This window comes from Poecile atricapillus, chromosome 15, assembly GCF_030490865.1.
Source record: "Poecile atricapillus isolate bPoeAtr1 chromosome 15, bPoeAtr1.hap1, whole genome shotgun sequence".
In the NCBI taxonomy this organism is placed as follows: domain Eukaryota; kingdom Metazoa; phylum Chordata; class Aves; order Passeriformes; family Paridae; genus Poecile; species Poecile atricapillus.
The window spans coordinates 4366820-4394812 of record NC_081263.1 but is presented as its reverse complement, the minus strand read 5'-3'; the positions used below and the strand labels follow the sequence as shown (position 1 = coordinate 4394812).

At 43.1% G+C, this 27993-nt stretch overlaps 1 protein-coding gene and 1 long non-coding RNA gene across 2 annotated transcripts in view; both read right to left on the bottom strand.

Annotated features, from left to right (window-relative positions):
- CDH4 (cadherin 4) overlaps positions 1–27030 on the bottom strand; it is a 413499-nt gene extending 386469 nt beyond the window's left edge. Inside the window, exons 1-2 of the mRNA XM_058850685.1 lie at positions 26856–27030; positions 24727–24838 (exon numbers count right to left, since the gene is read on the bottom strand). Of these exons, the coding sequence (XP_058706668.1) occupies positions 24727–24838; positions 26856–26921 (178 nt within the window). The 5' untranslated portion in view covers positions 26922–27030. The remainder of the gene's footprint in view (positions 1–24726; positions 24839–26855) is intronic.
- On the bottom strand, positions 136–14911 carry LOC131585015 (uncharacterized). The gene is made up of 3 exons (XR_009278840.1): positions 14802–14911; positions 1495–1612; positions 136–1262 (listed from the first exon to the last, which is right to left on the bottom strand). It is a non-coding gene; the product is annotated as an uncharacterized LOC131585015 (long non-coding RNA).
- Positions 27031–27993: the final 963 nt, after the last annotated feature.

Below are 27993 nucleotides of genomic sequence, written 5' to 3'. Positions count from 1 at the left end.
CTACAGCTCTGAAAGTGACTTTTGCCTCAATTTGCTGAGATTTTTATAAAAACCTGACAAATTTTTTCCTAACATTAAATAACATATTCTTTGGATGTTCTCAGTTCAAACAGGGTTTTTGCTGCTGCTGCTAATTCCATTGAGCATTTATTGAAAAGCCTGTTATGAATTTTGTCCTTCAAATTACTCCAGTAAGAGCAATGGAACTTGGCTGCCAAATCCTTTCCAAGGCTGAAGGATTTCTTTTGCTTTAAGATAGCCTGTAAATAAGAACTTCAACCTGTTTTTTTTAAAAACACAAATTATGCAAAATAATTTGACACTGAAAAGAATTTTGTTGTGGACTTTATTTAGAACATATTGAGTCCCTAAGAGCCCATCATCCCCCCTGTGGCTTTATCCTCAAGTTTCTTCAGAATTTACCAATGCACCTTGAGAACAAGAGTAGCAAAACCAGAAATCTCTCATTTGGAACAAAAATGAGACATTTAATTTTCCTAAACACACAGACAGGCATGCACAAGATTAATCATTCAACAAAATGTTTTCCTTATTGCATGAAAATACACAGGGTGGGAATGCAAACAAATTATAATTATTTGGACTCCTGTTAAACAGACTAGTGAGCCTTATAATTAGTAACATAATCACTTTAAGACAAATACACTAAATAAAATAATGGATCCTCGGCAGTGCTCCACAGAAAAATGCTAACAATTTATGCTTTATTAATTAGCTCATTGCTTTATCAAAGTTGGGAATTCGGAATCTCGGAGATTTGCCATCTTTGCTGACTGGAGGATTCGCTCCTGGTTGAACAGAGGTGCAAGAGCAGAAAGGAGATTCCATGGAGTCCTCACCCAGCTTTGAGATCTGCTGGTGGTGATGTTGATTATCCAGGACAATGGATCAATAGAGTTCCTGCATTCCAATCCTCTCCTCCAAACACACCCCCAGCAGCCCGAATTGATCTCTCTGCTGGCTAATGACCAGCCCAGATGCTCACTGACTTGAAAACGACTGACCAGCACTGAACAGTGCTGTGGCCACATCCAGTGGATCAAAGGGACTGAAAAGAGCTGGATAAACTGTGTTTCTGATATATAACCACACATGCAACCACTTCTATTACTCAAATCATAAAGCAAAGAATGCTTCATCAACTGACTGCCGGAGTTATTGGAATCAGCCACTCAAGTGCCACTTGCAGGCATTAAAAATTCTTCAGAAAATTTCACACTGAGGTGTGCTCATGTATTGCCCTACATGGAAAAAAAAACCAACAAAAAAAAAACAGATTAAGGAGCTGACACCATAATGTAGACAAGGAATGCCTGGAGCAGCTATAAAGGGAAGGCAGAAGCAGGGCAGACCTGTGCCAGGCCAAGCAGTTCAGGCAGGAGCTGGGCCAGCAGGAACAGGCTGAAGCAGAGAAGCTGCCACAGAAATCACCAACATGCAAACCAGGAAAGATGTTCCAGGATCAAAACTCACCGTGTGCCAAGGTCACTTCAGAGAACACAAAAAAGGTTCAGTGATGATCTCCCATTAAAAGTTCATAAGCCCATCAGAGGAATTTTCTAATGAAAATTATTTTATCTGAAGAACTCTCCTAAGGCCAAGTAGAAATCACAGGTTTCAGCAAGTCTCCATTGAAAAGAAGAAAATTACATTTTAAAACACTACAGAAGGTTAAAGGATTTATAAGCAATGGGGGTCCTTAACGTGGGGTCTCATATCCCCGTGTGACAGTGGGGACTTGCAGAACTGGGTTTGGCATCACTCAGAAAAGATCTTCTGAAAGAAGAGTAGATTATTGTAGTCCTTGATAGAAAAGGAAGTTCTTAGAAACATTTTTGCCTTTTTCACAGCATCACAGAGTAACCAAGGTTGGAAGGACATCAATAAATGGTCTGGTGCAACCTCAGAATTTTTATTTGTTGATCGCTGATTAATTTGTCTATGACTTCAATTAGAAACACAACCCAGAGCTTCAGTTTTTGTTGGTAGAATTATTCCAGCAATACAGAGTCTAAACATAGCATTCAATGTTTTTAAAGGTAGCAATGAACAATTAGTTATGAAAATAACTTCCTCCAAAATCTCTTCAGAAAACACAGATCACCAGCAGGTATTATTGCTCAAATTACTCTGCTGGAGACAAACATTCCACACCACCATTCACAAGAGCCCAGGTGCTCTCTGGACACACACAACAGCTCATGTTCTTTAAAATATTAAATGAAAAAGAAAATCCTTTCCTACTTCACTTTTGCTCACCCTTCTACTGTATGAAAACAATTTGCCTGCTTTCAGGCTCTGGATGTGACTACTTTGTTTTCACTTCCTCTGAATGCAACAAATAATCTTGGTCACGGCTACAGAGATAAAAGCCAGGAGAATTCATTTGTTCCAGGCAGACACAAGATGCTGGTGACACCTGCACCATCAAGAGTGCAACCTCACGCTGAAAGGGAACCTGCTGCCTCCACAGACCCAAACACACCACTCCCACTTCATTCATTTCTCTAATAATTGCATCGGTTTCCTGGACAAACACATAATGTTGCAAGAACAGATCCATCCTGACAACCAAGGCCAGCTGTATAATGCTTGTCTAAGTGGCAATAAGATTCATTAATTAGGTTGCTGCTTTAGAGTGTTGTTCCCCTGCAGCTATGTTCTGCTCAAGGGTATTTTCAATAGTATTGAATAGATGCAGCAATTACTAAGCAAAATCCACTAACTGATGGCCAGTGTTGGATTCCTCAGGCCATGCTTCCCATGGGGGTGTGTAGATTTATTTTTATTTTAACTTGAATGAGGGATTGAATTTATGGAAAAAAGGCAGAGCAAAGCAAAATCCCAGTGAGGCACAGCCTGGTGTTCTCCACTTTTAGAGGTGTGATCTCTGAACCAAAACTCGCCCTTGGCAGGCACAATTAAGAAGGGGCTACAGGATACCTGACTGCACATGCAAATCAGATTGTTTGCTATCTAAAGGCACATACTTAACTCTCACAGTTAATGGCAGACAAAGAGAGCTTTACCTAAAATTATTTGCCCTCTTTAGTGACAGCAGTACAAGGAACTTGTAAAAATTGTAAAAACTGGATTCCAGCTGAGTGTTCCCTGCTCAGGTATCTGACTTGCAGGCTACAGTTTTATTCCAGTAATACTATTTTTATAACATGACATAGTTCTAAGCATTTGAATTAAATAAACATAGCACAAATATTTTGGCTCTACTGTAAACATGTGAAAATATCTTCTTGTGAATTGTCGGGTTGGCTTTTTTTCCCCCTTTCTGCTGCTTCAGTTACTATGATGTTTAGACTGTGCCTCATTAAAGTTGGGGCTAAAGTAAAAAAAGTTTTCAGCAGAAGTATTATTTTCAAAGTTCAAGATATCTGTAATTCTAACTGATCTTCCACCTGGCATTAAATCTTCAAAGAATGTCAAAAAGTATCTTAGAAATCTGAGATGCCTGGCTGTATACAGAGAAGGAACAGATGCACCTCTGTAATTTGCCCATAAATAAGTAAAAATGAACCCATCAACTTTTCAGGGATACTTGCATGCAAGCAGGCAAACACATTCTTTTTTTCCGTTTCTTGTGTGTTTGTGGTTTATTTATTTATTTTTTTTCTACAGTTTTAAAATATCTTTTGAACGAGACCTTACAGGGTGCTGGTAAAAACTGATGTGTTTGTTTTTAGAAACTTACTCTGCAGCAGTGCCATCTTGTAACCTTCTGCTACTGCCTTTGGCCTCCAAATTCAGGGGGACCCATCTGTGGCAGTAAACCACACATGCACAAAGTACATAACTTCTCCCAGAAATAGTGAAAGCTCCGTCTGCAAGAGCTTTCTTTAAGGTCACAGCAAGTCAACTGCTGAAGAGAAGTTATCACCATAAATTAAACTATTCCTGAAACCCAGCAGACACTTAACTGAACTCTCCTAGTTCCCCCTGCCCCTTTTCATCTCCAGTCTTGGGCGTGCCTCTGAGGAGAAGTGCACACCCTTCTCCCGGCATTCATCTAGCTGAGCAAAGAAGGGAAAGAAGAGAAAATCCATAAATTTGAAAGACATTTAGCTGTACGCTTTTAATGGTGACAAATTTCAAAAGACAGATCTAAAAGATCAAGTTGAGGACAATCCAAAACCACTTAGAGCACCCAAATTTGAACCTTCATCTTTATTCTTTACAGATTAATAAACACATTCTGACAATTCTTCTTCCAACTGATTTGACCTATTTCTTTAAAACATGATGTAGGAGTAATGGAGTAAAGGACGCAAATTTTAAAATATCCTTTAAAGTCAGCTGTGCAGAAATGACAAACAATTTGTAGCTTGCAAATTCAGAAGGAATCATCTACACAAGCACAGGTGAGGAACTCCCACAGCAGGAAATCCTTCAGGCTGACGGCATTCCCGAGCTTGACAAAAACGTGTCTGGGTGGGTGATCAGATGGGGCACCACGCTGATGCTTTGTTCTCTTCAGTAGGCTGTGCTGGGTTCTGTAATGAGCCTCAAGTCGAGTCTGAATAACACATCTAGGGAGGAATCCTTTCATTCCCTTATCGAGAAGGTGCAGAATGAAAAGAAACAAAGGAATCAGCTGGTTTCTGCTAAAGCGTTCCGGTGCCAATTACGAAGTTGAGAATGGAGTAAGATGTACATCGGTGGCTGACAGCACACGAGCTCTGCCACTGCAGATATTATTTCCCCTTATCTCGTGTCATGATACTGGAATGCTTCTTTCCATTTTCTTTGGTGTTTTCTAGTCCTCCTTCAGGACTGCACAACCAGACATGGAAAACTCGCAGCGCTGTGGAGCAGCTGTGCTGACCTGGGCAAGGTCCCAGCCAGCTCGGGTTGTCTGTCCTGCTCTAAGGGCCACACATGTCATCACTGCCTCCTACCTGGCTCCAGAGAGGTGTAAGCTTCCATTTCTCTTTTATTACTTTCTCCCATTCATAGATGATCAAGCTTGAAGAATCTTCCTTTTCAATTATTCAGGCCTAGAGGCTGCCTCCTTCCCTTTCTGAAAAAAACCACGTCCTTAAAGACAACAATAACACAGAAACCACAAAACAAAACCAAAAGATAACACATCAAAAATTCCTGAACAGATTTCTGTATCACCCTGCTCTAAAACATCGTCTGAGCAGGAGACTGAACAGCTACCCAAAGGCATCTCCTGTTTGTCTTATTAATCATTGACTTCAAGGTAAAAACTGTGAGACCCCACACATGGTCAGGATCCCACTATGCCATTTGCTTTATAAACTCAGGTCAGGAGAAGGGTGATCTCCATCTCAGAGATTATTTGCAATCTAAGATCAAGACGTAGATACAGAGGAGGACAAGTGCACAACTCAACCAGTGCTAGTCAAGAAGCAAAAACAAAACAGTACAAATTCAGTTTGCGGGTTGCTTTTATTTGAAGACGTTTATTTCTGTCACATCCTGACAGAACTAATAGCAATTCATCACATGTACACCTGGAAAGGAGCAGGATGTCTGATACCTGACAGACATCCATCACTTTGCCACAGGTTATACACGAGTCCTCAACAGAGAGGACCACAATAGAGTATATATCTCTCATCTGAATTGGAAGAAATAGTTATGAGCAGTATTCCCCTCCTTCTATAAGCTTTGATCAAGGAGACTCAAGAAATATGTTCTACCATGCTTTGATTTCACTTGAGGGCTTTTTGTTATTTAAATAGTGAATAAAGATGACAGGCAAATAGTCTAATTAGCACAAATATCTTGTTTCCTGAAACTTCGGGCAATTTTTAAACATCTCTTGCTCAGTGTTATTATGAAGCTTTCCATTCCCACCCCTGAGCTAGTTTGAGTCTTTTGCCTGACACAAGGACACTTTTCTCCTCCATTTCTGGAAGGAAACAAGGCATTCCCACCTGCACCGTCCCTGCCCTCCCACGTGGGAGTGGAGGGGCAGTGGGACCCCTGGGTGCTCTCACATTCCAGGGGGTCAGTGGATTCTGCTGAGGTAAGGCACATCTGCTGGGAGTCACTCAATCCCCATTTGCAAATCCCAAGGGTTAAAAGTGTTTCATTTCACTTGGTGGCTCCCTCCAAGGTCAAGCCCCTACCTGCTGGAAAATCCATCAGGGCTCTCACTAAACCTCACGTGTTCTCTGTCAAAATCTTGATATTCCCTTCTCCTGTAAAGACACAACAACCACCAGTATAGAGCACAAACAACCTCTGTGGATCAGCAGGACTTCACAACAAGAAGATTCTTATATTTGGCTAAGAATACGCCAAAATGAATCATGACAAGCTTTATTAATGCATAAAAGCCATCACTGCTGAACTGCCCTCAGCCTGAGGTGACAGAGTCCTCGCAGGATTGAGAGCTTGTGATAATTAAAGTCTGAAAATATTTCACAGAACAGCTGAAATACCAACTTATATTTAAAGAATATATTGAATTACCACAGATCATACAAAAAAGAGGGACTAGAACTTACGTATTTTGTTGCTGAACTTTCAGCTCAGCATTTTACAAAAGGCCATCTAGTTTTAACCTGGATAAGTTGGAAAGATTATTCAACTAATGTCTTCTCAGGAAGACTGCAGCTCTGGTGCTAATAAGGGAATTTAATTAGATGGACAAGCCTTGACAGCAATCCATTTCCAATACACTTAGTATTGGAATAGGTCTGGGAGTTTCAAGATTTGTAGAAGAAATTCACTACTCAAGTTAATGTGGAAAAATATCTGAAAGTTCTGACTAACCAAGACACAGGCTCTTGTTTTTCTGACTTTATTTGTGACACACATCACATTACCAACAATTACACCAACAGATAAAACCCCTGTTCCAAATACACACACTGTAAAGTTGGAGCAGAACCAATTTTTCCTTCTGCATTGGTAAAGCTCAGAAATCCCCTGGAGATCAGCTGAGGACAGCAGCCCATCCAGCAGTGCTTCCATGGGACACCCACTGTTTCACCTCCCAAAGCCCCAGGACAGAGCAAATCTGCTGGGCACCAGGGCTCGGCACAACCCCGAGCCAGGATCCCTTTTAGGGTATTTACAATAAAAAATACACACCCACAGACAAAAGGCACAGAACAAAAAAAATGCACAAAGCCAGTAATTCCTAAAATTGTAGAAGGAACCAGGCTGCCAGCAGGCTGGTAAAACACCTGAGATAAATTAGCACAATCAATAACAATGCTGCACCTTTAAAACCAGCAAGTACAACGTGATCAATTCATATCTCGGTGAAGTAGCGTAATAAAAATCTGCAACTACAATAAGCTTATTTAATGATACTTTATCAAGCACTCACATTTCCAACCACTGTTGTTCACGGCAGAATGAAGCCTGTGTAAAAATATGTCATGAGTCAATATGGCACTCTGCTGAAGAGAAAAGACCCACATCATTAAAATCTTAAATAAGCTTTCATTAAATAAAATACATGAAATTAGCTCTTTCAAAAGAATTTAATTAGTCAACACTTGCAGGTTGAACTCACAATCTGCCATTGTGGTCTTTTAAGCCGTTCATTTTCTTAAAGCTTTGTCAGAAAAGGATTTTTTTTATTGTTATTATTTTTATAATATGGTGGGAAAGCGCAGTTTCTTTATGAAAAGGACAAAGTATCCCTTGCAAACAGCAAGACACATTTTCATTGCTGCTCTGTCTAGAGCACTGCCTTGTTAAGGCAATTTCAATCATTTTACGCATCTTCATTAAGATTTTCACATTCTGCTTTTCACACAGAAAAACCTCAGCAGCTGCAGAGAAAAGGAGGGACAACAGATTCTTAAACAGAAAAGAGAAATTACCAGTTATCTAGCTTGAAATGAAGCCTCTGGGAAGCCCCATCTGCAGTCTCAGTCATTACAAATCACAATAATTACGTGAGCTCTCAGCCCATATATAAAATTTCAATACCTATGAAGAGCTGCAGTACTGCAACGTCCACAACACAGAAACATTGCCAGCTCATTTTGCCAGGCTTCAGGCTACTTGTAACACCGAGAGAAGATGAATCAATAAAATGTTATCAGTAAAACAGTTTGATTCCTGCACAGTTAAGCGCACGGCCACTTCTATATTTCAATCCCCTCAGGTCAATATAATTTTACACAGTTACCCAATTCTCAGCAGTGAAATGATACTGGTAGATGTTTCAGATATTCTAAAGCACTTATTTCTACATAGGGGGGAAAGAAAAAAGAAAAAGAAAAAATAAAGAACCTCTTGTTTCCTATCTGGCTCAAAGTTGAGTTTTTAGACCAGTTTTAAAGACAACTCGTTACCCCAGCTCCAGCAAATCAAATCCCTCTGAAGAGTTCCTCAGCCAGATTCTGGGTGTCCTATTCGCCCAGTGCTTAAACAGGCATTTGGGAAGAAAAACAAGTCAAATCTGGATTTGGCCTTTCAGTTGAACTAAATCTGAGACATGAAATAAGATGCAATTTCTGCCTACTCAAGAAAATCAGCCTATTTAAGCAAATTGAACTATTCACCAATAAATTTTGCTAGGTTTAGTCACCTAAAGGGCTGAAGAAACTCTAAATGCTGCTGACAAAGACTAACTGCACAGTTAATACAACATTTTGCCTCATACCCAGATAATTCTTCATGCATACTCTGAACTTCCAGCTTCCCACCTGGGTCTGCAATAAAATAATGCCTCAGGTTAATCACATACCTCCAGAGAGCTGCATTTTTTGCATAAATAAAAGCAACAAGTGTGCTTCTAAACCCAAGGAAGAAATAATCATGTGTAATAAACTACAGTGCTCTAGAGAGGGAATTCTCATAAGGAATCTCTTTTTAGATACAAGTCCACCTTCCTTGACTTAACATGACAACATCCTAATGAAACAGAATAATCCTGTTATTGGACCAGCTGTGGGCACTGTGAAGTCAAGAGCAACTGAGTTCAGCTGGACAGGACCTTAGTCCCAAAAAGCCAAAAAAAAACCCTCAATTTTATTTCATTTCACTACCAATTTCATCTCATTTGTCTGGTTCATTAACTCCTGCAATATAGACAACATCAGTGCACTCAAAGGCAAAAAGTACTTTTTGGGATTTTTTTTATTGTAATACAAGACTGTTTATTCCCATATTCAGTTCTCAGCAAAAGAAATGAACATTTTAATAACAAGAAGATCCATAAAGCACCATCTTCTGTCCTGTCACAGCTCTTTTAAAAGGCTTACATAATCTTCAATGCTTAAAGGACAGTGGAAATATCTGAGGAACAAAGTTCCCTGGTTTATATGGTGCAATTCCCTTGCCACATATGTCTTATTGGGAAATTGCATGGATTTCCCAAATACTGGCACTAAATTTTTTACTAGTTTAAAAATTAGCAGAAAAGGCCCAACTGCTAAGAAATAAAGCACACAAATTTATGGAAAGACAAAGCTGCACTAACCCATTAATTTTTATATTTTGTTATATCACCAAAACTGTTCTCATTACTTTCTTCTGAATAAGTTTCATAATTGCAAAATTCTCAGACAGTAAAACTTAAGTGATCTCCATACTCTGCTTTCCTCCTAAATAATGAGCCAACCACCAGAGAGACACACAGGAGGAAGAAGCCTGTCTATTTTACTAGAAGACTGAGCTCATGAAAATCCAACTGCATCAATCCTTCTTTTATTATTCTTTCAAACTTCCCAAATCAAATAACTTTCTTGAGCTTGGCTAGAGCCTTCTGAATAGAAATTCCACTGGGGAAAGAGGTTTTAGATTAACAGCACAATACATTCAAAAATCAATAGATAAACCCTGTGTGCAGCAGCTGTACCAGAGTCCATGAGACTGAACTAGGGCTCAGAAAATAGAACAAACTACTCAGAAACAAATTTCCTAATCTGCCCACTTTTGTTTTTGCACTGAAACCAGTAACATGAACTTCACCTCTGTATCGCACCCAGAGAATTGTTGCCTGATGCTCTGAATGAAGAATACTTTTTATTTGCAAAAATATATTCATCTTTGTATTAAAACCAGAAGGTTTTGTTTGGTGGTGCTTTTCTTTTTATTTCTAAACTACAGAGATAAAGCTGAAAGGCAATAATGCAACTCCAAGACAACCACATGTGGGGTGTCCATCCTGATACAATGCAAGCCCCTTAAAGCTATAAAACAATGTGACTGGAAGTCAGGCTGGGGAGAAGGGACAGAGTAAAGCTTCTAAATTTACGGTGAAAATTCTTTAAGCCTGGTCTCAAGTTCAGTCCAACACCTGGCTTAGACAGGATCAACTTAGATTGCCCTCTATGCTGGAAACAGGATGGGTTTCACTGGATCTGTTTGACTTTTTCTCTCCTCAGTAACAGTTGTTTTCTCCCTTTGCCAGAGTGCCTTTTGCAATCAAGAGGATTGGAGGGGAAAGGGTAAATCAGAGAAGAGCAGGACCCGGCCAAAGACAGCCGGACCAATTTCACTGCGAGCTGCAGTCGTGGAGCCCAACTGCAGAGCCCAGCAGAGCTGGCTCTGCTCTGGAAATACACACAGCCAGTAGGTGCCAGGGAAATAAAACACGCTTCTGCCTCTGCCCATGTGCCTGTTAGAGCAGCCACAGCTCTGCAGGATGGGAACAGGGCACAGCTCACCACAAAGGGCATCTCCCCACTGCTCCCCCTTGGGTCAACTCCAAACCTGCTCAGAGAAGATGAGAAATGTACCTGTACTGAGACACAAAAGGAAATGGATTCCCCCAAATTTTGGTAAGCTGGAACAGCTCTGATGGCACAAGCCCTCTGCCTCACTGGTGCTCCTGATGTGTTATACTCATTAAATCCCACATTTGTTATTTACCACCTTGTATTTCTGTAAGGCAAATCTAAAGAAACGTTGCCATGACAAACACACACAGCGGAGTTTTCATACTAACCTGATCCTCACGGTGTCCCTTTCCTCCATTAGCAGAGCCCCACTTTAGTGCATCTCAACAAGACAATCAAAATATTTCCAATCCTGCTGCCGTGAGCCTCACAAAGGTGCCGAATGCCAAATCCAAAAATCCTCTGCATCAAAGCAGAAGAGCTTTACACGCAGCCAGACCTCTCAGATGCCATGGGCTAGGATACCATGTTATAAGGCTGTAAAACTATGGCCTGTGGCTCCAGTCCAGCCTGCAGAGTAATTTAATCTAACTCACAAAGAAATCAGGAAAATGGCCTCTGCTGTGCTGAATCAGCAGTGCTGGAAGCCGTGCCACCCTCTATCAGCTTGTAAGAGAGGGCTTTGTCCACGGTGCCAACTCTGTGTAGAGCAGCTATTGGGCAGAAGAAAGGACCAGCAGGAATATTATGTGCCAGATTTTCGGTAGATGTAAGTCAGAATACTTCCAGTGACTTAAGGAGCTGCACCGATTTACATCATTTCAGGATTATCAGGATTTACATCCACTGGAAGTTTCACTTCTCCTTTTTTGTCTTTTAATTAAAAGAATGGTGTAGACTTGGCAGCAGTACGAGCCTTCAAGACACTAAGATTTGGGAAGGATCCTGAAAAAGTTTTAGGCTCAGGGAATGGCAATAAGCCATTTTTAGTTTAAAAATATACAGTGGCCAAATTGAAATTCACAGGATGTATATAAATTCTGATCTATACATGAGCAATATACATAAGCATATATTTTCACTCGTTACATTGGAGCTCCCTAAATATAACAATGGCTAAAGAACAGCAATAAATGAAAACTTTGTTCATTCAATCTGGTTATATATCACAAAAAACTATCAGCACAGATGTTATCCCTATTTATGAGTCACAACCAGCGCCAAAACAAATGCCATGTATTACTTAATTTTTTCTCCTAACTGCAAGTGCCAAAAAAATGACTGCCACTGGGATTAGGAAAAAACACACAAGTGGAAAAAAAAAAACCAAACCAAGGGGTAATGTTCCTGAGGAATCAAGCCAACTAGGCAAGGTTTGGTTTGCTCTGATTTCCAAATAAACTCAGAACAAGCACAAGATGTCTTGTGACCCCAGAGCAGTTTTTGTTGCTCACCTCTTAAAAACAGATCCATCTTAAACTTCCAAAAATCTGCCTAAAACCACCCCCAGAAATGTGCACACATCTCACCTGTTACCTACAGATGACCATGATGGGGAGAGAACAGAAGGAAAGTGGGAATCTGGTGCCTGAGATCCTGGAATGGGAAAGAGATTGATGCTTTAAGATCAAAAGTGAGCAGGACCCACAGGTATGGCCACGAGCAGAACTACACACAGCTGCTCTTCAAGCTCTTTCTGTGACACAGTGATCCACTCCCAGCCCAGCTGAGCCTTCAGAAACACTCAAAAATATTAAATAAACAGGACACTGTTAGCAGTGCAGTTCAGCTGATGTGTTACACAAGAACTACTCCAAAAGCCACCTCAGGAAAGAAAAACTTAAGGCAAAATATCTCAGTATTGAAGGAATGCAGCCTCATTCCAACACATCTTTTTCACTACTCACCTCTGAACAGGTCAGTTTTAAATCTCCTTCTTCCAACGAGTCCAATTTAAATGTGTTCTTCAAAGGATTCTGCAATTTTAGGAGTATTAAATTTTATACCTCCTGAGCTATTTATTAGCTGAGGAAGTACTTAATTGACATTCACCAGATATTAACTTTTTTTGAGCATGTGTTACAGATTTTGATACATAACCTTGAGGTTTTTTCCTTTACTTTTTGTTGGACTTGTCTGTTTATTTGGTTTCTTTGTTTCTTCTTTTCCAGGACAGCTCTCCTAAGAACTGGCTTCTCGGTGTGTGGACTCCCTACAAATTTCTCCTGGAAATGCAGACAGATGTACTGCAATAAAAGACTGCTCACAAGGGACCCCGAGGCAGATGAAAGGTCAAAAAACCACTTTGACTGTTAATAAAGTGTTGCAGAAATATTGTCTTTAAGTCAAATAAGCTTTAAGTCTCCATAATTTGCACGACTTCTGGCTTTGTCCAGACCCAACATGAACCCTGGCTCAGCAGTTCTGTGGGGTCCCCAGGGCACCAGGCACCCATAACTCTTCTTCCACCACCCTTATTTTAATTTTCTATTTTTTTTTTCCCCACAACAGCCCCACTCCACAGGTGTCAAACTCTCCCTCTTACATGGAATTGCTAAAGGACACAGCTGCTGCAGTAACAGAACTTTGCTTCATCACCACATCTTCCAGGCAATGAAACTTGCTGTGTTATTGCACAGGTAAAATTGGCTGTGCCCCCAGTGCTCAGTTCTGCTGCTCTTTAACAGGATACAGCCAACATTCCATCTCAATTCACAGCAGAAAGGGAAAATAAAACTTGGTTTTATTGAAAATACAGGACAATTCATTCTGGTAGAACGCCTGATGTGCACTGATCTCTGCCAGAACACCACAGTTAATTCAGCAGTGACAGGAATCCCCCCTGCCCTGGGTGTTGAGTGAGCAGGGTGGGATCAAACACTGCTAACTGCACACACAGCCCCTCTGGGAGAGCCTCAGAGAACAGCTGAGCTTGGAAATGTCCTCTGAGACCATCAACCATTCACTGGCCCACGGCCCCAGGTGCCACATCCTCAGGATTTTAAATCCCCCCAGGGATGGTGACTCCACCACTGCCCTGGGCAGCTGTGCCAGTGGTTAACAACCTCTTTGGGGAAGAAATTTTTATACTGCCCAACCTAAATCTCCTCACTTTCTTCTTGTCAGGAGGTCTCAAAAGCACCTGGTACCACTGGAGTAGTTTGCTAGCTAGCAGATGTAGCAACCAGCCTTTTAACTTTGAATTTCTCTTATATCTGAGACTCCAGGCAAACAAAAAAAAAAAAAGAAGAAAAATCTTTCAGTAAACTTTGCACAGAGATAATCAATCTCCTATTCAGATATTTGAACAGGCATCTAGAGTTTAGCGTTCCAGAGATCACTGAACTTCTCCTGACGAAGGTCTCCTCCAGCAGTTTGAGAAGAGGATGGGGAAATCTTTGCATGCAATCCAAACATTTTTTATAGTTGCAATCCTTGAATATTTCATCACACCCAATCTTGCCTTGACCTATAGTTTCTCCTTCATCCTATCAACAATACACATATTTTTCTTCATCCTTAACCTGTCCCTTCTGTCCACAGGCAAAGGAAAAATCCAAACAATATGAAAAATCCTTTTTTTTTTTTTAATAATGCCATTTAGCTACATTGCTTTAGCCTCTACAGAGGACCAAAAGAAAGCACCGAATCAATTGAAAAATGTCCAGAAGCTCATAAAAAGGCAAATAAATAGAAGTTTAATTTCCAAAATAATTCAGACACAAAATAAAACATTTAAGGTTTATGGAGATGAGCAAAACAGTTGCCTTTCATGTATAATTGTGTAAACCTGTTTTGAAGGGAGCAAAGCAACCAGCCAGCAACATCAGGCTCCTAAAGACAAGCAGCAGAGCACACAGGATCTGAAACAATGACTTTTTCAGCCTCCCCAGGGAAGGATTTTCACTGGGAGCAAAATACTGGAAACTCCCTAGTCCAGCTCTTTTTCCCCTCTAAATTGAGATGCTCAGGAAGATTTCAGCAGAGAGAATCTTCCTCCAGCACAGGGAGCAGCAGGCATCTTCCTTTCTTCAGTTACCAAAACACACAGGCGTGATGAGCAAAATTAAAGAGAGACACTAAACAGTAAAATATTGAAGTGTGGGCTAGGCCTCCTAAAAAGCTCTGTGGATAATACAGATTTATAAAAACAGGCACTGCAACACCCAGCTGGTTTGTGTAGGGTGAACACCTTGTTTTCCTCACCTTCCAAGATGAGCTGGGAAATAGGAGCACAGCAAAGGCAGAAATCCCCAGCCAGCAGTGGAAACAGGTTCTAGCAGAGTCCATACCCCACATCCAGGTACAACACTGCCATTTACTGCTTTAGCTTCAGTTTAATCCTGTTCCTTCAGCTCACATTGGGATTAGTAACAGCTCTGTCAGTAAAAATGTCTTTTAAGGAACATACCTCCAGCATCCTGAGGAAAACCAAGCTGAATATTTTGTCCTGTAGCCTGGACATACCTCTGGTCCAGCAGTTGAGTTGGGGCATTAAAACAACCCAGAGGGCAGAGAATTCCAGCAGTCCTTCCTCTCCAACAGCAACAGCATTTTATTGAAATTCCATTAATCTAGCCTAGGCTTTTAACCTGGAATATCTCTTGATGGTGAAAATTCAAAGGTACCAATGCTGGTAATTCTCATAAAAGTCAGCAAAAGCACTGACAACTGAATTTGGAATTGTGCTTCTACAGATCCCTAGAGACAACATCAAGACATTAAAGGCTCTGTTGACCAAGCCACCATTCCAATTTTAGTTATTGAAATAACTTTACCCAGAGCATGTTTTAATGGTGCCTGGTCAGAACAGAAGGCTCTATCACATGAGCTCTGCCACAGCCTGTTTTGAACTGGGTTTGTTCAATCCTTTATTAACAGAACAGATAAAGGAATGCAGCATATGCTTGTTATATCTGTAAACCATACACAAGCAGGATGCAACTGCAACACTGCTGGATGTCGAGATCAGAATTCAAAACAATCCAAACCAGTTAGATAAGGCTGATGAGAAAACAAAAATAAGATGTAATTCAACACAAGAGGAACAAGGTAACACGATTCAGCGGGATTAATCAACTACACATATAGAAAATGACTGGGTAGGTAGCAGTTCATCAAAAAACGATGTGGGAGGTTATATTGGATCACAAGCTGAACATGAGTCAACAGTATCATACTGCTAAGAAAAAAAGCAATCATCACATTAGATAAATCAAGTGGAGTATTGCCTGCAAAACAGGCAAAGTAATATTCCCTGTCTGTTCAGCACTGTGAGACTAGGCTGGCAGTGTCACATCAACCTGGAGTATCATGTTAGTAACAAAGACAAGGGCTCAGAGGAGGGAGCCAAGTACCACACACGAAAGGCAACAAATGAGAGGTTCAGCCTAGGGAAGCTGAAAAAAAAAAAATCAGTTGTGTTTGTGGGAGAAAAATTCAACTGTTCTGTGCATCCATGACAAATGCAAGCAGGTTTAAATTGCACCAAGAGAGCTCCACTTAAACTCGGAGGAAGGAAAGGGAAGCAAATGTAATATTTTGGCTTTGGTCCCCACCAATGGATCTTCATGCCCCCATCAGGGACAACCCTGTTACAAAGGAGCTGCTCGTGCCCTGGGGAAGGAGCATGCATGAGAAATCCTCCTGAGCTCCTCCAGCCCGGGTTCTGAGCCCAGGAAACACCAACACACAGCTCCAGGAGACACCACAGACAGCTCTTGGTGAAATCAGTGAGGCTCACTGACAGAACCCTGCCAGTTATACAGAGTTATCTGTTCACCCCCACTGACTACATCAGGAACAAACAAGTTATTAAATTTCATGCTTTAAAGTAGTCCTTACTTGCACTTTATCACCTGTAGCAATTTCTTTATTTTTTACCATCTTCCCAAGCTTGCATGTTTTTTTTTCATTTACCAATAATTCCAATATGCTTTTCTTGCTACATGGTCAAGTAACAGACATTTGTTTCACTGACATGCCCTTTATGATTCTCTAGACATGAACTGACACAGAGAGTTGATACATAGCTCTGTATAGAATAATTCTTGTAATCTGGACTATTTATCTTTGGGTAATTGCTACATTCATAATTATTTTAAAGACAATTTTGTTTAATAAGGATTGGAATTACTATGAGACAAACTCATTGTAACAAAATTTTAGACTAAAAGTAATTTTTGTGACTAACCTCTGAACTGCTAGGAAATTGTGATTTATAATAGGCATAGTAATAGCCTTTAATGACTGCAGCGCTTCTGGGTATCGATGAAAACAGACTGGCTCATTTCAAAGCAGAAAGGGCATCTATTTTACTTTTTTCTCCTTCATGGGTGGCCCGTACACATCCTCAGGGTCCTTGGAGAAGCTTCCAACACCCCCAGTGTGCGCTGCACACAGCGGCTGCCATGACCACGCTGGTGTTAATGGGCTGCGGCTGATGCGACCCCTGCGAGCAGCACAGCCCTGACTTGCTGGCATGTGGGGAGCAAAAGTGGCAGCAGAGTAGCGAGGGCACGGCAAAAAAATAAAAAAAAATAATTAGGATTTTGTATTGGAAGGGAGCAGGAAAGGGGAAGGTGGATGCTGCAGCCTGGGGTCAGGAGGCGCGGGGCGGCGAGCGCGGCTCGGTGCTCCCAGTGACAGAGCAGCCCATATGCCAGAGCATTTGCCACTTCCCGCTCCCTCTGTGCCACTGCAAGCCACAATTAATAAATAAATTAGGGATAATGAACATAAACAAGAAAAATCTCAAGCCTGTGGCAAAAAGAGATCTTGTTCAGCCCAAGCGTTTTTCATGTCGCAGAAAACTTGCTTAGGAAACAAACATCCTCCTGAAGGAAGCAAAGTAGCTGGTTAGAAGACAAATATTTTGGGTTAAAAAGTAACTCCGCATGTTCTCTTTCATTCTATTAAAAATAAAGAGGAAACAGAGAGCTTTTTCAACCTAAGTGCAACATTTCCTTATGCCAGGAGACAAACTATGCCTAGGTTAAGTCTGGACATTAACGGAAGCAAACAGCTGAATGCTGGTCCCTGGTGTTTCAATTATTCCCTCTTCAGAGGTTCTGCTTCCAAGAAACTAAAGAAACACAGTTTCCCAGTAAAGATCATGTTTTGCAGGCTGTTGAAATGTTTTTATTTAAAGCTGTATGATTTGTGTCTGAAGAAAAGCTCAGTTCATCCCTCTGTCTTTTCATCTCTTCACCTGCAAAGCGTTTCCCAGGGTCAGAGCCCAGTGGAGGCTGCAGATCCGCTCACCCAAGCCCCTGCTCAGCACAGGGACAGCCAAAGCAGGCTCCAGGACCACGTCCAGGTGGGTTCCAAGCATCTCCAAGAACAGAGACTTCATGGCATCTCTGAGAAACCTCCTCCAGCATGACAACCCTCGCGCTGAAAGCTTCTTCCCACGTTTAAGTGCAATGTCCTGCATTTCAGTGTTAGTGCCCATTTCCTTCTGCCCTTCCTCTGTGCACCTCATCTCAACACACTCTCACAAGGAATTTATACACAATTATAAAGTCTTCTCCACACTGAACAATCCCAGCACGCTCAGCCTCTCCTAATAAATAAATATTAAAACAAGGTATCTAAACAAATATATCACAGCATCCTGAGCAGTAAGAAGACCCTGCCATGGCAGGGCTGGCCAAGGACACTTGTGGGTTTTACCTGGAAAAGCAACCCTGGGGGTCACATAGGCACCCAAAAGGAAAATGGAATGTGAAGCCAAATCCTCTTCAGAATCCTTGTCTGGGGCACAAAAGGTTTACACACACAAAAAGGGATACAGATCAATTCCATCAAGCCTGCAGATTCCTCCTGCAGTGCTCCACATCAGGATCCTGGGGAAATCTGTCTGGAATCACAGCCACAGGTTCATCCCAGCCCCCCTGTGAAACCCCCCAAAGCTGGAGCTCCCAGAGGCAAGGACTGGTCTTTGCCTTCCCAGCACCACTTTCTGATCTTAGTTCTTCCTATTTCCATTTGTCTGAAAACAAAAAGTTCCACTTGATACAGCGATGGCCCTAATTCTGAATATACCAGTAACCTCAAATCAAACAGAAACTCCCTTCTTTCCCTATGTTACTCCAATTCATTCTATGAGAAACATTAAGCAGCAGATTTCCAATGAAATCCTATCCTCTGTAGTTTTAATCTCTTCTTGCCCTTCAAATAAGACTTTTAAGTATTATCTATATTGCTAAAATATTCTGTGAGCTGTGCACATGGCCCATGCTGCTGTGGAACCAAGTCCTTCCCCAGCTTGAGTTTGAAATGAAATAAGCTCCCTCTATAAAAATATGAGACTCATTCCCAGGGTAGAAATTAAGGCAGAAGGAGGCCTGCACATAAATATCAATGAAATTAGGCAATGAGAACTGGCATTAGGTCAATGAAAATTAGGCAAGAAAATATTTCACTGCTAGAATAAATAAGTTTCAATTGCCACATGCAAAAACCGTAATTTCCAAAATGCTTTCAGCATCTGCTCTGAGAGATCAGAGCTCATGAGCTCTGTCAGTGACAGTCAATTCCTGTATAAAGAACTGACTTTAAAATTAACATTTTCTAACCTTAAAAGACCTAAAATGATCAGCTTAGTGCTCAAAACAACAGGTATTTCACAATAAATAACTAATTGATACTGTTCCAGACACAGCTTATTTCCTAAAAGCCTAAGCATAAATAAAGAAATGAATAAATTATTCAACAGAAACTGTTGTTTTATCTTCTTCCTTAATACCTATTTAGAATGCCTAATTTGAAGCAGCACAATTCTCTAACAGAGAAATCCCTGAAAAAAAGAGAGAAGCAGATTTATTCAGATAAAAATCAGTTAACTCCCCAGAATGCAGAAAAATGTAATTTTGCTTGGGTTTGACGAATTTGGTTCAAAGCTCTGAACTAGAAAGCAATATATACAGTTATTAAACAGTGTAAGGGGATTAACTCTACAGAGTGTTATTGACTACTCCAGTCTCATTAACTGCAATTTTATTTAGATAAAAATGTCATCTTAAACATCATTTTTGTGTCAGAAGTTAGATCTGAGGAACAACATTAAAAATACATAGGCATCAGCAGTTCCCCGATCTGCAAGAGCTCTTTCTGGGGTCTCCCCTGGAACTCATGATGGAAATTATGGTTTTGATTTGCAACGTGCCCATCATGAGAAACTGCTTTTAAAAGAAGTTGTCCTGCAGAATGTGAGAAGTGTTTTCTGAGAGACAGCTTCGCTGGAGCTTGTACAAACCCAGCACTGAGAGCTGATGCCTGCCTGCCTCTCTTTCCTCCAGGAAAGGAATGAAGGAAGGTGAGGGTAAGAGCTGTGGGCTCCCGATGGATGCTCTCCGACTTTCAGATTTTATTAGGGAACTGTGAAGCTAATTACGTGTACAATAACTCCAGTAACTGCTTTTCATGCAGAATCACAGACCAGAAAATAATGAAAACATGAATGGAAAAGCCTCTCTGCTTTTTTCAACTCTGAGCAGCTTGGAGGAGGCACTGGCTATTCCAGGAGGCTGCAGCAGAGCTGCTGCAAGCACCGAGCAACCCTAAGAGGTGCTCAAACAGCCTCACCAAACAAGACAGAAAATCACAACATTCCTCAGGCTCTTCCCTTTCCAAAAGCACCTGTAGGACACACCAGAGGCCACCTGGAAGACACAGGCATGGCTGTGGGCAGGGAAGCCTCAGACAGCCACACACTCTTCAGAGACAGACCTTGACCTGCCTGTGGGAACCAAGCTCCTGCCAAAATTGGCAGCAGATGGGAACCTGGGTATTATTTTCTGGACTCTAAACCCAAGAAAAGTGGGAAGCCTACACCATCTAGAGTATTCTCCACTATCCCAGGGAGGTTCATTGCTGAGGTTCACTGGTCTATGCAGTCAATATTTTCTGAACAGCATTCACAGCCTTCCTACATTTTAATATTGGATGTGGTGAGGGATAAAGAGGATGGGGCTTTTGAAACCTCAGTGGAGAGAAAAAAAAAAGCAACTTTTGACCATGAAGAACATCCTGACTCTAAGAAACTTACAAGAGATGATCTCGACAGTGAATCCTTATAAAAAAAAATTAAAATATATTCCAATAAAGCTTTCATGTATTTTGTTTTTAATCAAAAATCATGCTAGTAAAAAATCCTAGAATGGAAGCAACTACATTTTTATGCATTTGCATGAACTTGGCTACCTTTGGTTTCATACACTTGCTTCAAGCAGAACATGCTGGCAGAGTTTATTCATCTCCCCACATGAAATAAGCTGTGCTGCCACACACTTGTCCCCAGCTGTGGCTGCCCACACAAGTGAAGCTCCCCTGCTCCATCAGCACAGGCACTGCTCGGGGCAGGCAAAGAAACAACAATCACTGCAGGTGAGGGGATGCACAGATAACACAAAAAAGTGGCTGTACCTCTCATCTGCTCATGCTGTCTGCTGGGAGTTGTTTTGTTTAGGTGTGTTTGAGAGGTGCTGGTGGGGCCACACTGGAGAAATAACGAGTTCAACATCCTGATGTCATTGCTCCCACTCCCAGTGGCCACAGCCTCACAGCATGCCAATTAAACCTGAACTTCTAACTTTGAAAAACATCTTTTTTATTAATTATAACCTTAAAAAAACACTACCAAAAAATCAAAAAGGGCATAAAGCCAATAGCAATAGTATCATATTGCACACCACTTTCAGCATCCTACTCCTTCTTTCCCTCCTTCCCCAAGAGGCCGCTGGTCTTCATCACTCCCAAACAGGAGCTCACATCAGGAATCAGATCCCCTGGGACACTGCTGAACTGCTTCAGTGCAGCCCCACATGTCCCTGCTCTCCACCCCTCAGGACCAATGTTCTCACCACGTTAAGTTAACATGAATAATTAACAAAGAGGAAAAGATCCCGGTGCCGAAATCATCCTCTGCCATACTGCAGACATGGAGATCTTTCCCTTAGGCTAAAGAAGAAAATACTTAACGAAGCTATCTTAAACATTATCATGCATCAGTGATCAAGAGTAAGTTTATTATCCTGCAAACAAAAACAAAGACAAAAAAGTATAACAGATTACAGCCCAGTAGCTTTCATTAAGAGATGCAGTGATGGCACTTCTGAGGAAGGCACTGGCTCCACAAATCACCTCAGCTGCTCCCCCAACATCAGCCCACCTTGTTGGCAGTGATGTGCAGTGTGTGGTATTTGTGGCACTACTGGGGAAAACTATTTTAAGTCTAATTAACATGAAATTTTTAGAATGCAGATGCTTTTCATTTATACATAAAACAAAATGCCGTGACATTTCTCCCATCCATTTATCATAAACAAGTTAATTACTGTGTAACAAATAGCTCCTGCTAGAATCTGTATGTTTTGAGCATGTTAGAGAGCTGACTCAGGCAAATAAGATGAACCACAAAGTAGTAGCTAATAGCTTAAGGCATACTTATAATAAAACAATGACTCTGTAAAAGCTCTTGTTGTCAAATTAAGGCTAAGCTATTTCCATTGGAATAAACCAATTATAAGCAGTCATTATCTGTTTAACTTGATTCAAACCTAGAATACTATAAACACTTTCATTTTGATGCATTCATAACAGTGCATACATTTGAGAGCTGGATATTGCAAAGCTTAAAAGGGAAATGCTGGGTTTATTTATTGCCACACAGCTCATCCCGAACCAGGGAACATCCAAACTTCCCCAAGGTGTGGAGGAATTTCACCACCGTGCTGAGGTGTGCAAGCTCCTGATTTCTGATGGACAGACCTTTAGGGATAAACTGTCCCAGGACTGCCCACCTCTCCTTACTAAGGACAAGGTGAGCATTATCCATAAAAGCTTTGTGTTTTCTCCATGAAATCCCCTGACAGCCATCCAAGCTGCAGACACGCTTTTTCCACCCCCCAGATTCCATGAAAGCACTGACAGGTGAATTTCTGCCTACATTTTTTTTTTCTTTTTTTTTTTTTAATTCAGGCAAACAGTCCCATTTGGCCTGCAGATGAATTACTGAATGCTGATGAATAAGATGGTGGTAGCTGGCAGCAGAGCTTTGCGTGGTAAGATGGTGTGAAATAGTACATATGTCAATCTATCAAACATGATAATGTAAGCAATCCGAACCCATTTTTGGTCTGAACTATTGTACAATACTTCACCCAGATGGAAGAAAAGAGATAAACATTTTATGCTTCAGACACATCAAGTGCTAGGAAGCAAAATTAAACCTAAACTGGAAAACTACCAATTTTACATACTAGAGTATATATAAAGAACAACACAAGCATGAAGAATTTTCTTGCCCATTATTGTATAAATTAATTAGATATATTTGCTTCCTATGATAAACAACAGCATGTATTTGACTGTAGATTAAAAGGTGCAAAGATGATAGTTTACTTATTAGCAAACACAGCGCTTGCACTTTTTTCTTCCTCCTTTTGTTCAGAAAATGCTTTTAAATCATGGAACCTGTGACAATGTTATCAGGACATGAATCTTACAATTCATGTTACGACACACGGATACATAATGTCCCCAGGGTGAGTTCAGCCCTAAATCAGAGGCAGGTTTGCCATGACTAATGTAAAACTACAACTGGTCCCTAAAGGATAAAATCAAATAGAAATATATTTTCATTCAGATCAACTTGACAGCCTGTGTAAATATAATTTCATATTTAAAAATTAGCAGTTAAACCAGAAATGAAATGACAGCCACTGTGCTGTTTTCAAAGTCACAGCCATCTAATGCCTCTGAACAGACCCTTCTGCTCCATCCCTGTTGCCCATCTCCATAAACACAGCACAATTTATTAAGCACTAAACTGCAAAAAACCACTCTTCTGAGCAAATGTATTTATGGCATGGCTTTCTAAAGTACTCAGAGAACATTTTTTATCAAATAATTTGCAAAGCTAAAAGAGCATGAAATCTACTCAGTTTCCAGACTGACCTGTAAAGCCGCCTTCACATTTGGGGAAAATTGCTACAAAGTGTGTAAACTATCGCTATTTGGTCTCTTCAGGGTTACATAATCTTGAGCTTGTCCACCTCAATTCCCTCTTTGGTTACCCTTCAAACTAAAAATAAACTCCCCAAGGTCTACTAATTAATGCCAGGCCAGTTAAGAGAATTCCTGAACAGCAACACTAAGACAGCTGGGCACAGAAACAAAAGTGGTTGCCAGCTCTTGCAGAGCAAAAATGTCCAGTCCTGGATTCTGCTGAAGCCACAGAGAACACTGACAAGTCTCCCTCTCTTCTGAGAAAAATCAAAGTAACGGAGCAGGTGTTGGCTCTGGAGGAAGACAGAAATCCCAGCTTTCTGGCAGAGAGACATGCATGTGAGCAAAATGTACTCAGCAAAACACTGCAAAGGCTTTATAAAGCCTTGAGTAGAGCACCAAGTCCTGATGTGCTCCCCAACTTCCTGGGGTGATGAGGGGCGGGCGGGATTCTGATCTTCAGAAATTCTTATGGAATAAACTATTTTTCTGTGTCATGCAAATATGAAGTTTAATTATTTTAAACATAAAAGGACACAGATCAATACACAGGATTATCTACTTTTACGTGGATTACGAAGACATCTTAAGAGTTTACAATCACAAAAGTGGTTATAATCCCGCAATTACTATAAAGCTAATTGGTAGTTTCTTTTTGCCTGTGTTTTCATGTTGTCAGTGGGGCAGTAATGAAAATGAATGCCACATTTGTGAACAGAATGTCTGTAGGCTTGTTTATCACATTTCCAACAACAACGTCTGCTTTATCATCCATTTCAAAGCAGAGATAATTTAGGGATCTTAGAATTTCATACATAAAAATACTTTCTAAAATATCAGATGCAGAGTTCCTTCAGACAGGGTGGGAGTGGGAGACTCAAGAGCGAAGCGATGACCTCGCAGAGTGTGACAAACAGTCCACCTGAAGCAGACAGCACGCGGACTTGGAATGATTCATCTGTATTCAAAACTGTGCTCAGGTAAACCACTTAGTGTTCCATCCTCCTACAAACATAATTGTGCAGACAATTTCACCATCAAAACCAGCATCTTTAAGCCTCCTTTCACCTCCTGAAAATACAGTTATTGCAGAAGCTATTAAGCTTTTTATTCCACTTACCTTTGAGTAACTTCTGCCCCTCCATGATGTTCTGGGAGATGAATGCTGTGTAGTCTTGTTCTGAGAAGCCAGGCTTGCATGTGGGTCTAACTGTAAGATCCCCATTGTGTGCCTGCAAAAACAAAACAAGGAAAATGCACTCCGTGACTTTTGTCATTTGGGAAAATGTTTTGCACCCAGTGATGAAGTGTTTAGGCATGAGCAAACCTGAACAGTAAAGCAGTGTGCAAGTAGAAGTTGCTTGTGTTAGAGTGCCTATCTGTTGGAGTGGATCCATACTGTAGCTGCAAAAAAATAAAATGGGCCAGCAATAGTTGCCTGACTACAAGAGAGCATTGTTTGTAGGAAGGCTGGAATACTGGGCACTGTCAGAAGAGGGGAGGAAACAAAGAGCAGCAATTCATCAAGGCGCTGTGCTCGCACTGGAGACACGCAAAGGCCTGATGTTGCAACATCCAAACCACCGAGGTTTGCTGCTGAGAAACCGGGCAGACCCCAGTATGGAAGCGGGAGAAACACCAGAGCCTGTGACCAGGTGAGGACAGCCTTCCTTCCCCCTGGAACATCATCCCAGGCTCTGCTTGCTGCTGCCTCTGGGACCCTCCAGGCTCTGCTCTTGCCCGGGCAGTGGGAAGGGATGGAGGGGATGCCAATTAAAAACGTAACAACGCACAGAATCGTGCCGGCACCCAGAGGGAAGCAGCCAACGAAACACTCAGCTGCAACTTTGGACCCAGCAGAAGATCCAGCCCCCGCCACCGGGACAGGGCAGTCCAGTCACAGCAGCCCGGGCTCTCTGGGATTCCCCGGCAGGGAAGGTCCCAGACCCCAGCTCCAGGGGAACTCGCTGACAGCACACAAGCCCGTGATTTATGCGTAGCGAGTGCCAGGTGATTTACGCACTAACAAGTGCTGGTGGCAGGGGATTTCTAACGCGCCCGGGCTGTCGGCAGAGCCAGCCAGAGCATCGCTTAGCGATGCTGGCGGCACCTCCGCCGCCTCCAGAGCCGGCAGCGCCGGCTGAAGCCGGGGGAACGGGAGCGGCGCTTCCCCGGCAAAGTGCAACTCCGGGTGGGCACCTGCCCCCGGGGGAACACCGCAGCCCCCCAACACTCCGCACACCGACAGCACTGCATCAGAGAGCACAAGGGGAGAGGAGAGAAGGGTCCTTTCGGACGAGCTTAGTAAGCAGAACACAATCCAATGTGCTCGGCTTAAAATCACGCTCGGGAGACGGATGCCAGCTACTGCATGAGAAGCGCAAGGAAGCGGCGGCTCTGTTGGACTCTGACCGCGGCTGGCAAGATGTTGCCATTAGGAAACATCGCAAAGGGTCTCAGCGAGGATAGCGGGCTTCCAATCCGAAATCGCCCCATTATTAGAGCGGTGCTCTCTAAACGACAGCGCATCGGGCTATTCCTGAGCACCCACCAGCCTCCAGGAGGCTCGGGACATCCTCACGGATCCAACTTGGCACCGGGGAATTGAGGCAGAAAAATAAGCGGCTCTTGTTCCCGCAGCCAGCCCAGCCCGAAACCCAGCAGCCGCCCGGCTCGCTCTGTAACACTGCAGCCACGCGTTCAGGCGCTTGTTGATGTTCTACAGAAACCCGTCAATTTCGGGTGGCGTGGGAAATAAACCCTAAAAACCCCAAACTTTTCAGAGCATCACTCTCCCCAGCACGATCCGGGCCCGCTCGGTGGGTTTACGAGCTTGTAAAAATAAAAGTTCGGGGCTGCAGCGCGGCTCGGGCTCGGCGGGGAGCGCGGCGCGGCCGCGGGGGCTCCGCGGGGCTCGGAGCGGCTCCGCGCCGGGACGCGCCGCTGCCCCCGAAGTTTCTCCGGCGAGGCGCAGCAAGGAGGGCAACTTGTGCCGGTACCGCGGCGGCTCCAATAAACCCCAACAATTAAAAACTGCTCAGCGGCAATTCGATTTTTAAAAAAAAAAAAAAAAAAAAAAAGGAAAGGGGGGTTGGGGGAATGGCGGGGGGGAGGAGAAACGGCGGAGCGGCGGGGGCAGCGGAGCTCCGCGCACCCACCGGCATCCTCACAGCCCGAGCCCCAAGTTGCCGCGGAGGAGCCGCGGCGGGGATGGCTCCTCGCCCGCTTTCCCCGGGGCGCCCCACTTACCGCCGCCGAGCCCCAGACGGGCAGCAGGAGCAGCAGCAGCAGCCGCCGCCTCGGGCCGGCCCTCATGTCGGCGGCGGGCGGCGCGGAGCGCAGCGCAGCGGAGCCGGCCGGGTCCCGCAGCCGCTGAGGGCTGCAGGTGAAGCGCCCGCCGCGCGCCGCCCCGCGCGCCCCGCCCCGCCCCGCCCCGCGCGCGGGCACGCGCCGCTTAAAGCGCCAGGCACCGCCCCGCGCGGGGGGAGCGCGGCCCGCGGGGAGGAAAGGGATGGACGGGGAAAGGGAAAAGGATCGGGGAAACCATCAGGGAAACCATCAGCGAAACCATCAGCGAAACCATCAGGGAAACCATCAGGGAAAGGGGTTCGGCGGCGCTGCCGCTTCCTCTCTCAGCGCCCTGCCGAGCTCCGCGACCCGCGGGAGCCTCGTCTGTCCGGAGAAGAAACTTCCATGTCCGAATTGTCCCGGCGAAACGCTGCTGTGTTCGTGGGAATGAGCTCCAAACCAGGCACCCGGCGCGGGCAGAGGTGCTGGAGGGAGATCCGGGAGACATCGGGGCTGTTGAGTCTGTAAGGCTGCTCAGAGCACGGCGCTGATGATGCCAAGGTCGTGGTTTGATCCCGGCCATCCACTTCAGGGTTGGATTTGAAGATCTTCTTCGCACCTTCCAGCTCAGATTCGGCGATTGCCTGGTCATCAAGTCCAGCCATCAACCCAACACTGCCGCTGTCACCCCCAAACCATCACCCAGCACCAGATCCAGACACCTCTGAAACACCTCCAGAGATGGTGCTTCCACCACCTCCCTGGAAAACCTATTCCAATGCCCGACCACCATAACAGCGAACATTTTTTCTAATATAGAGTCCAAATCTCCTCTGTCTCACCCTAAGGTCATTTCCTCTTATCCCATTTCCATGTGCCTACAAGGGAACAAGCAACATATCCAGGGGAAAAATAAATACAGCCCTAGAAAGATCAGTGCTCAGAGGGCAAAAAACTAATATGCCCAGGGGAAAAGCAAGTGTATCCCATGAGGAAACAGGGAAGATCTGTGTCCAGGGGTTCCTGAGTGTATCATCTGGGGAGAGCAGAGCCCAGGCTGTGAGGGAAAGGTGGCATGAGGGGGTAGTAACAAATCTAC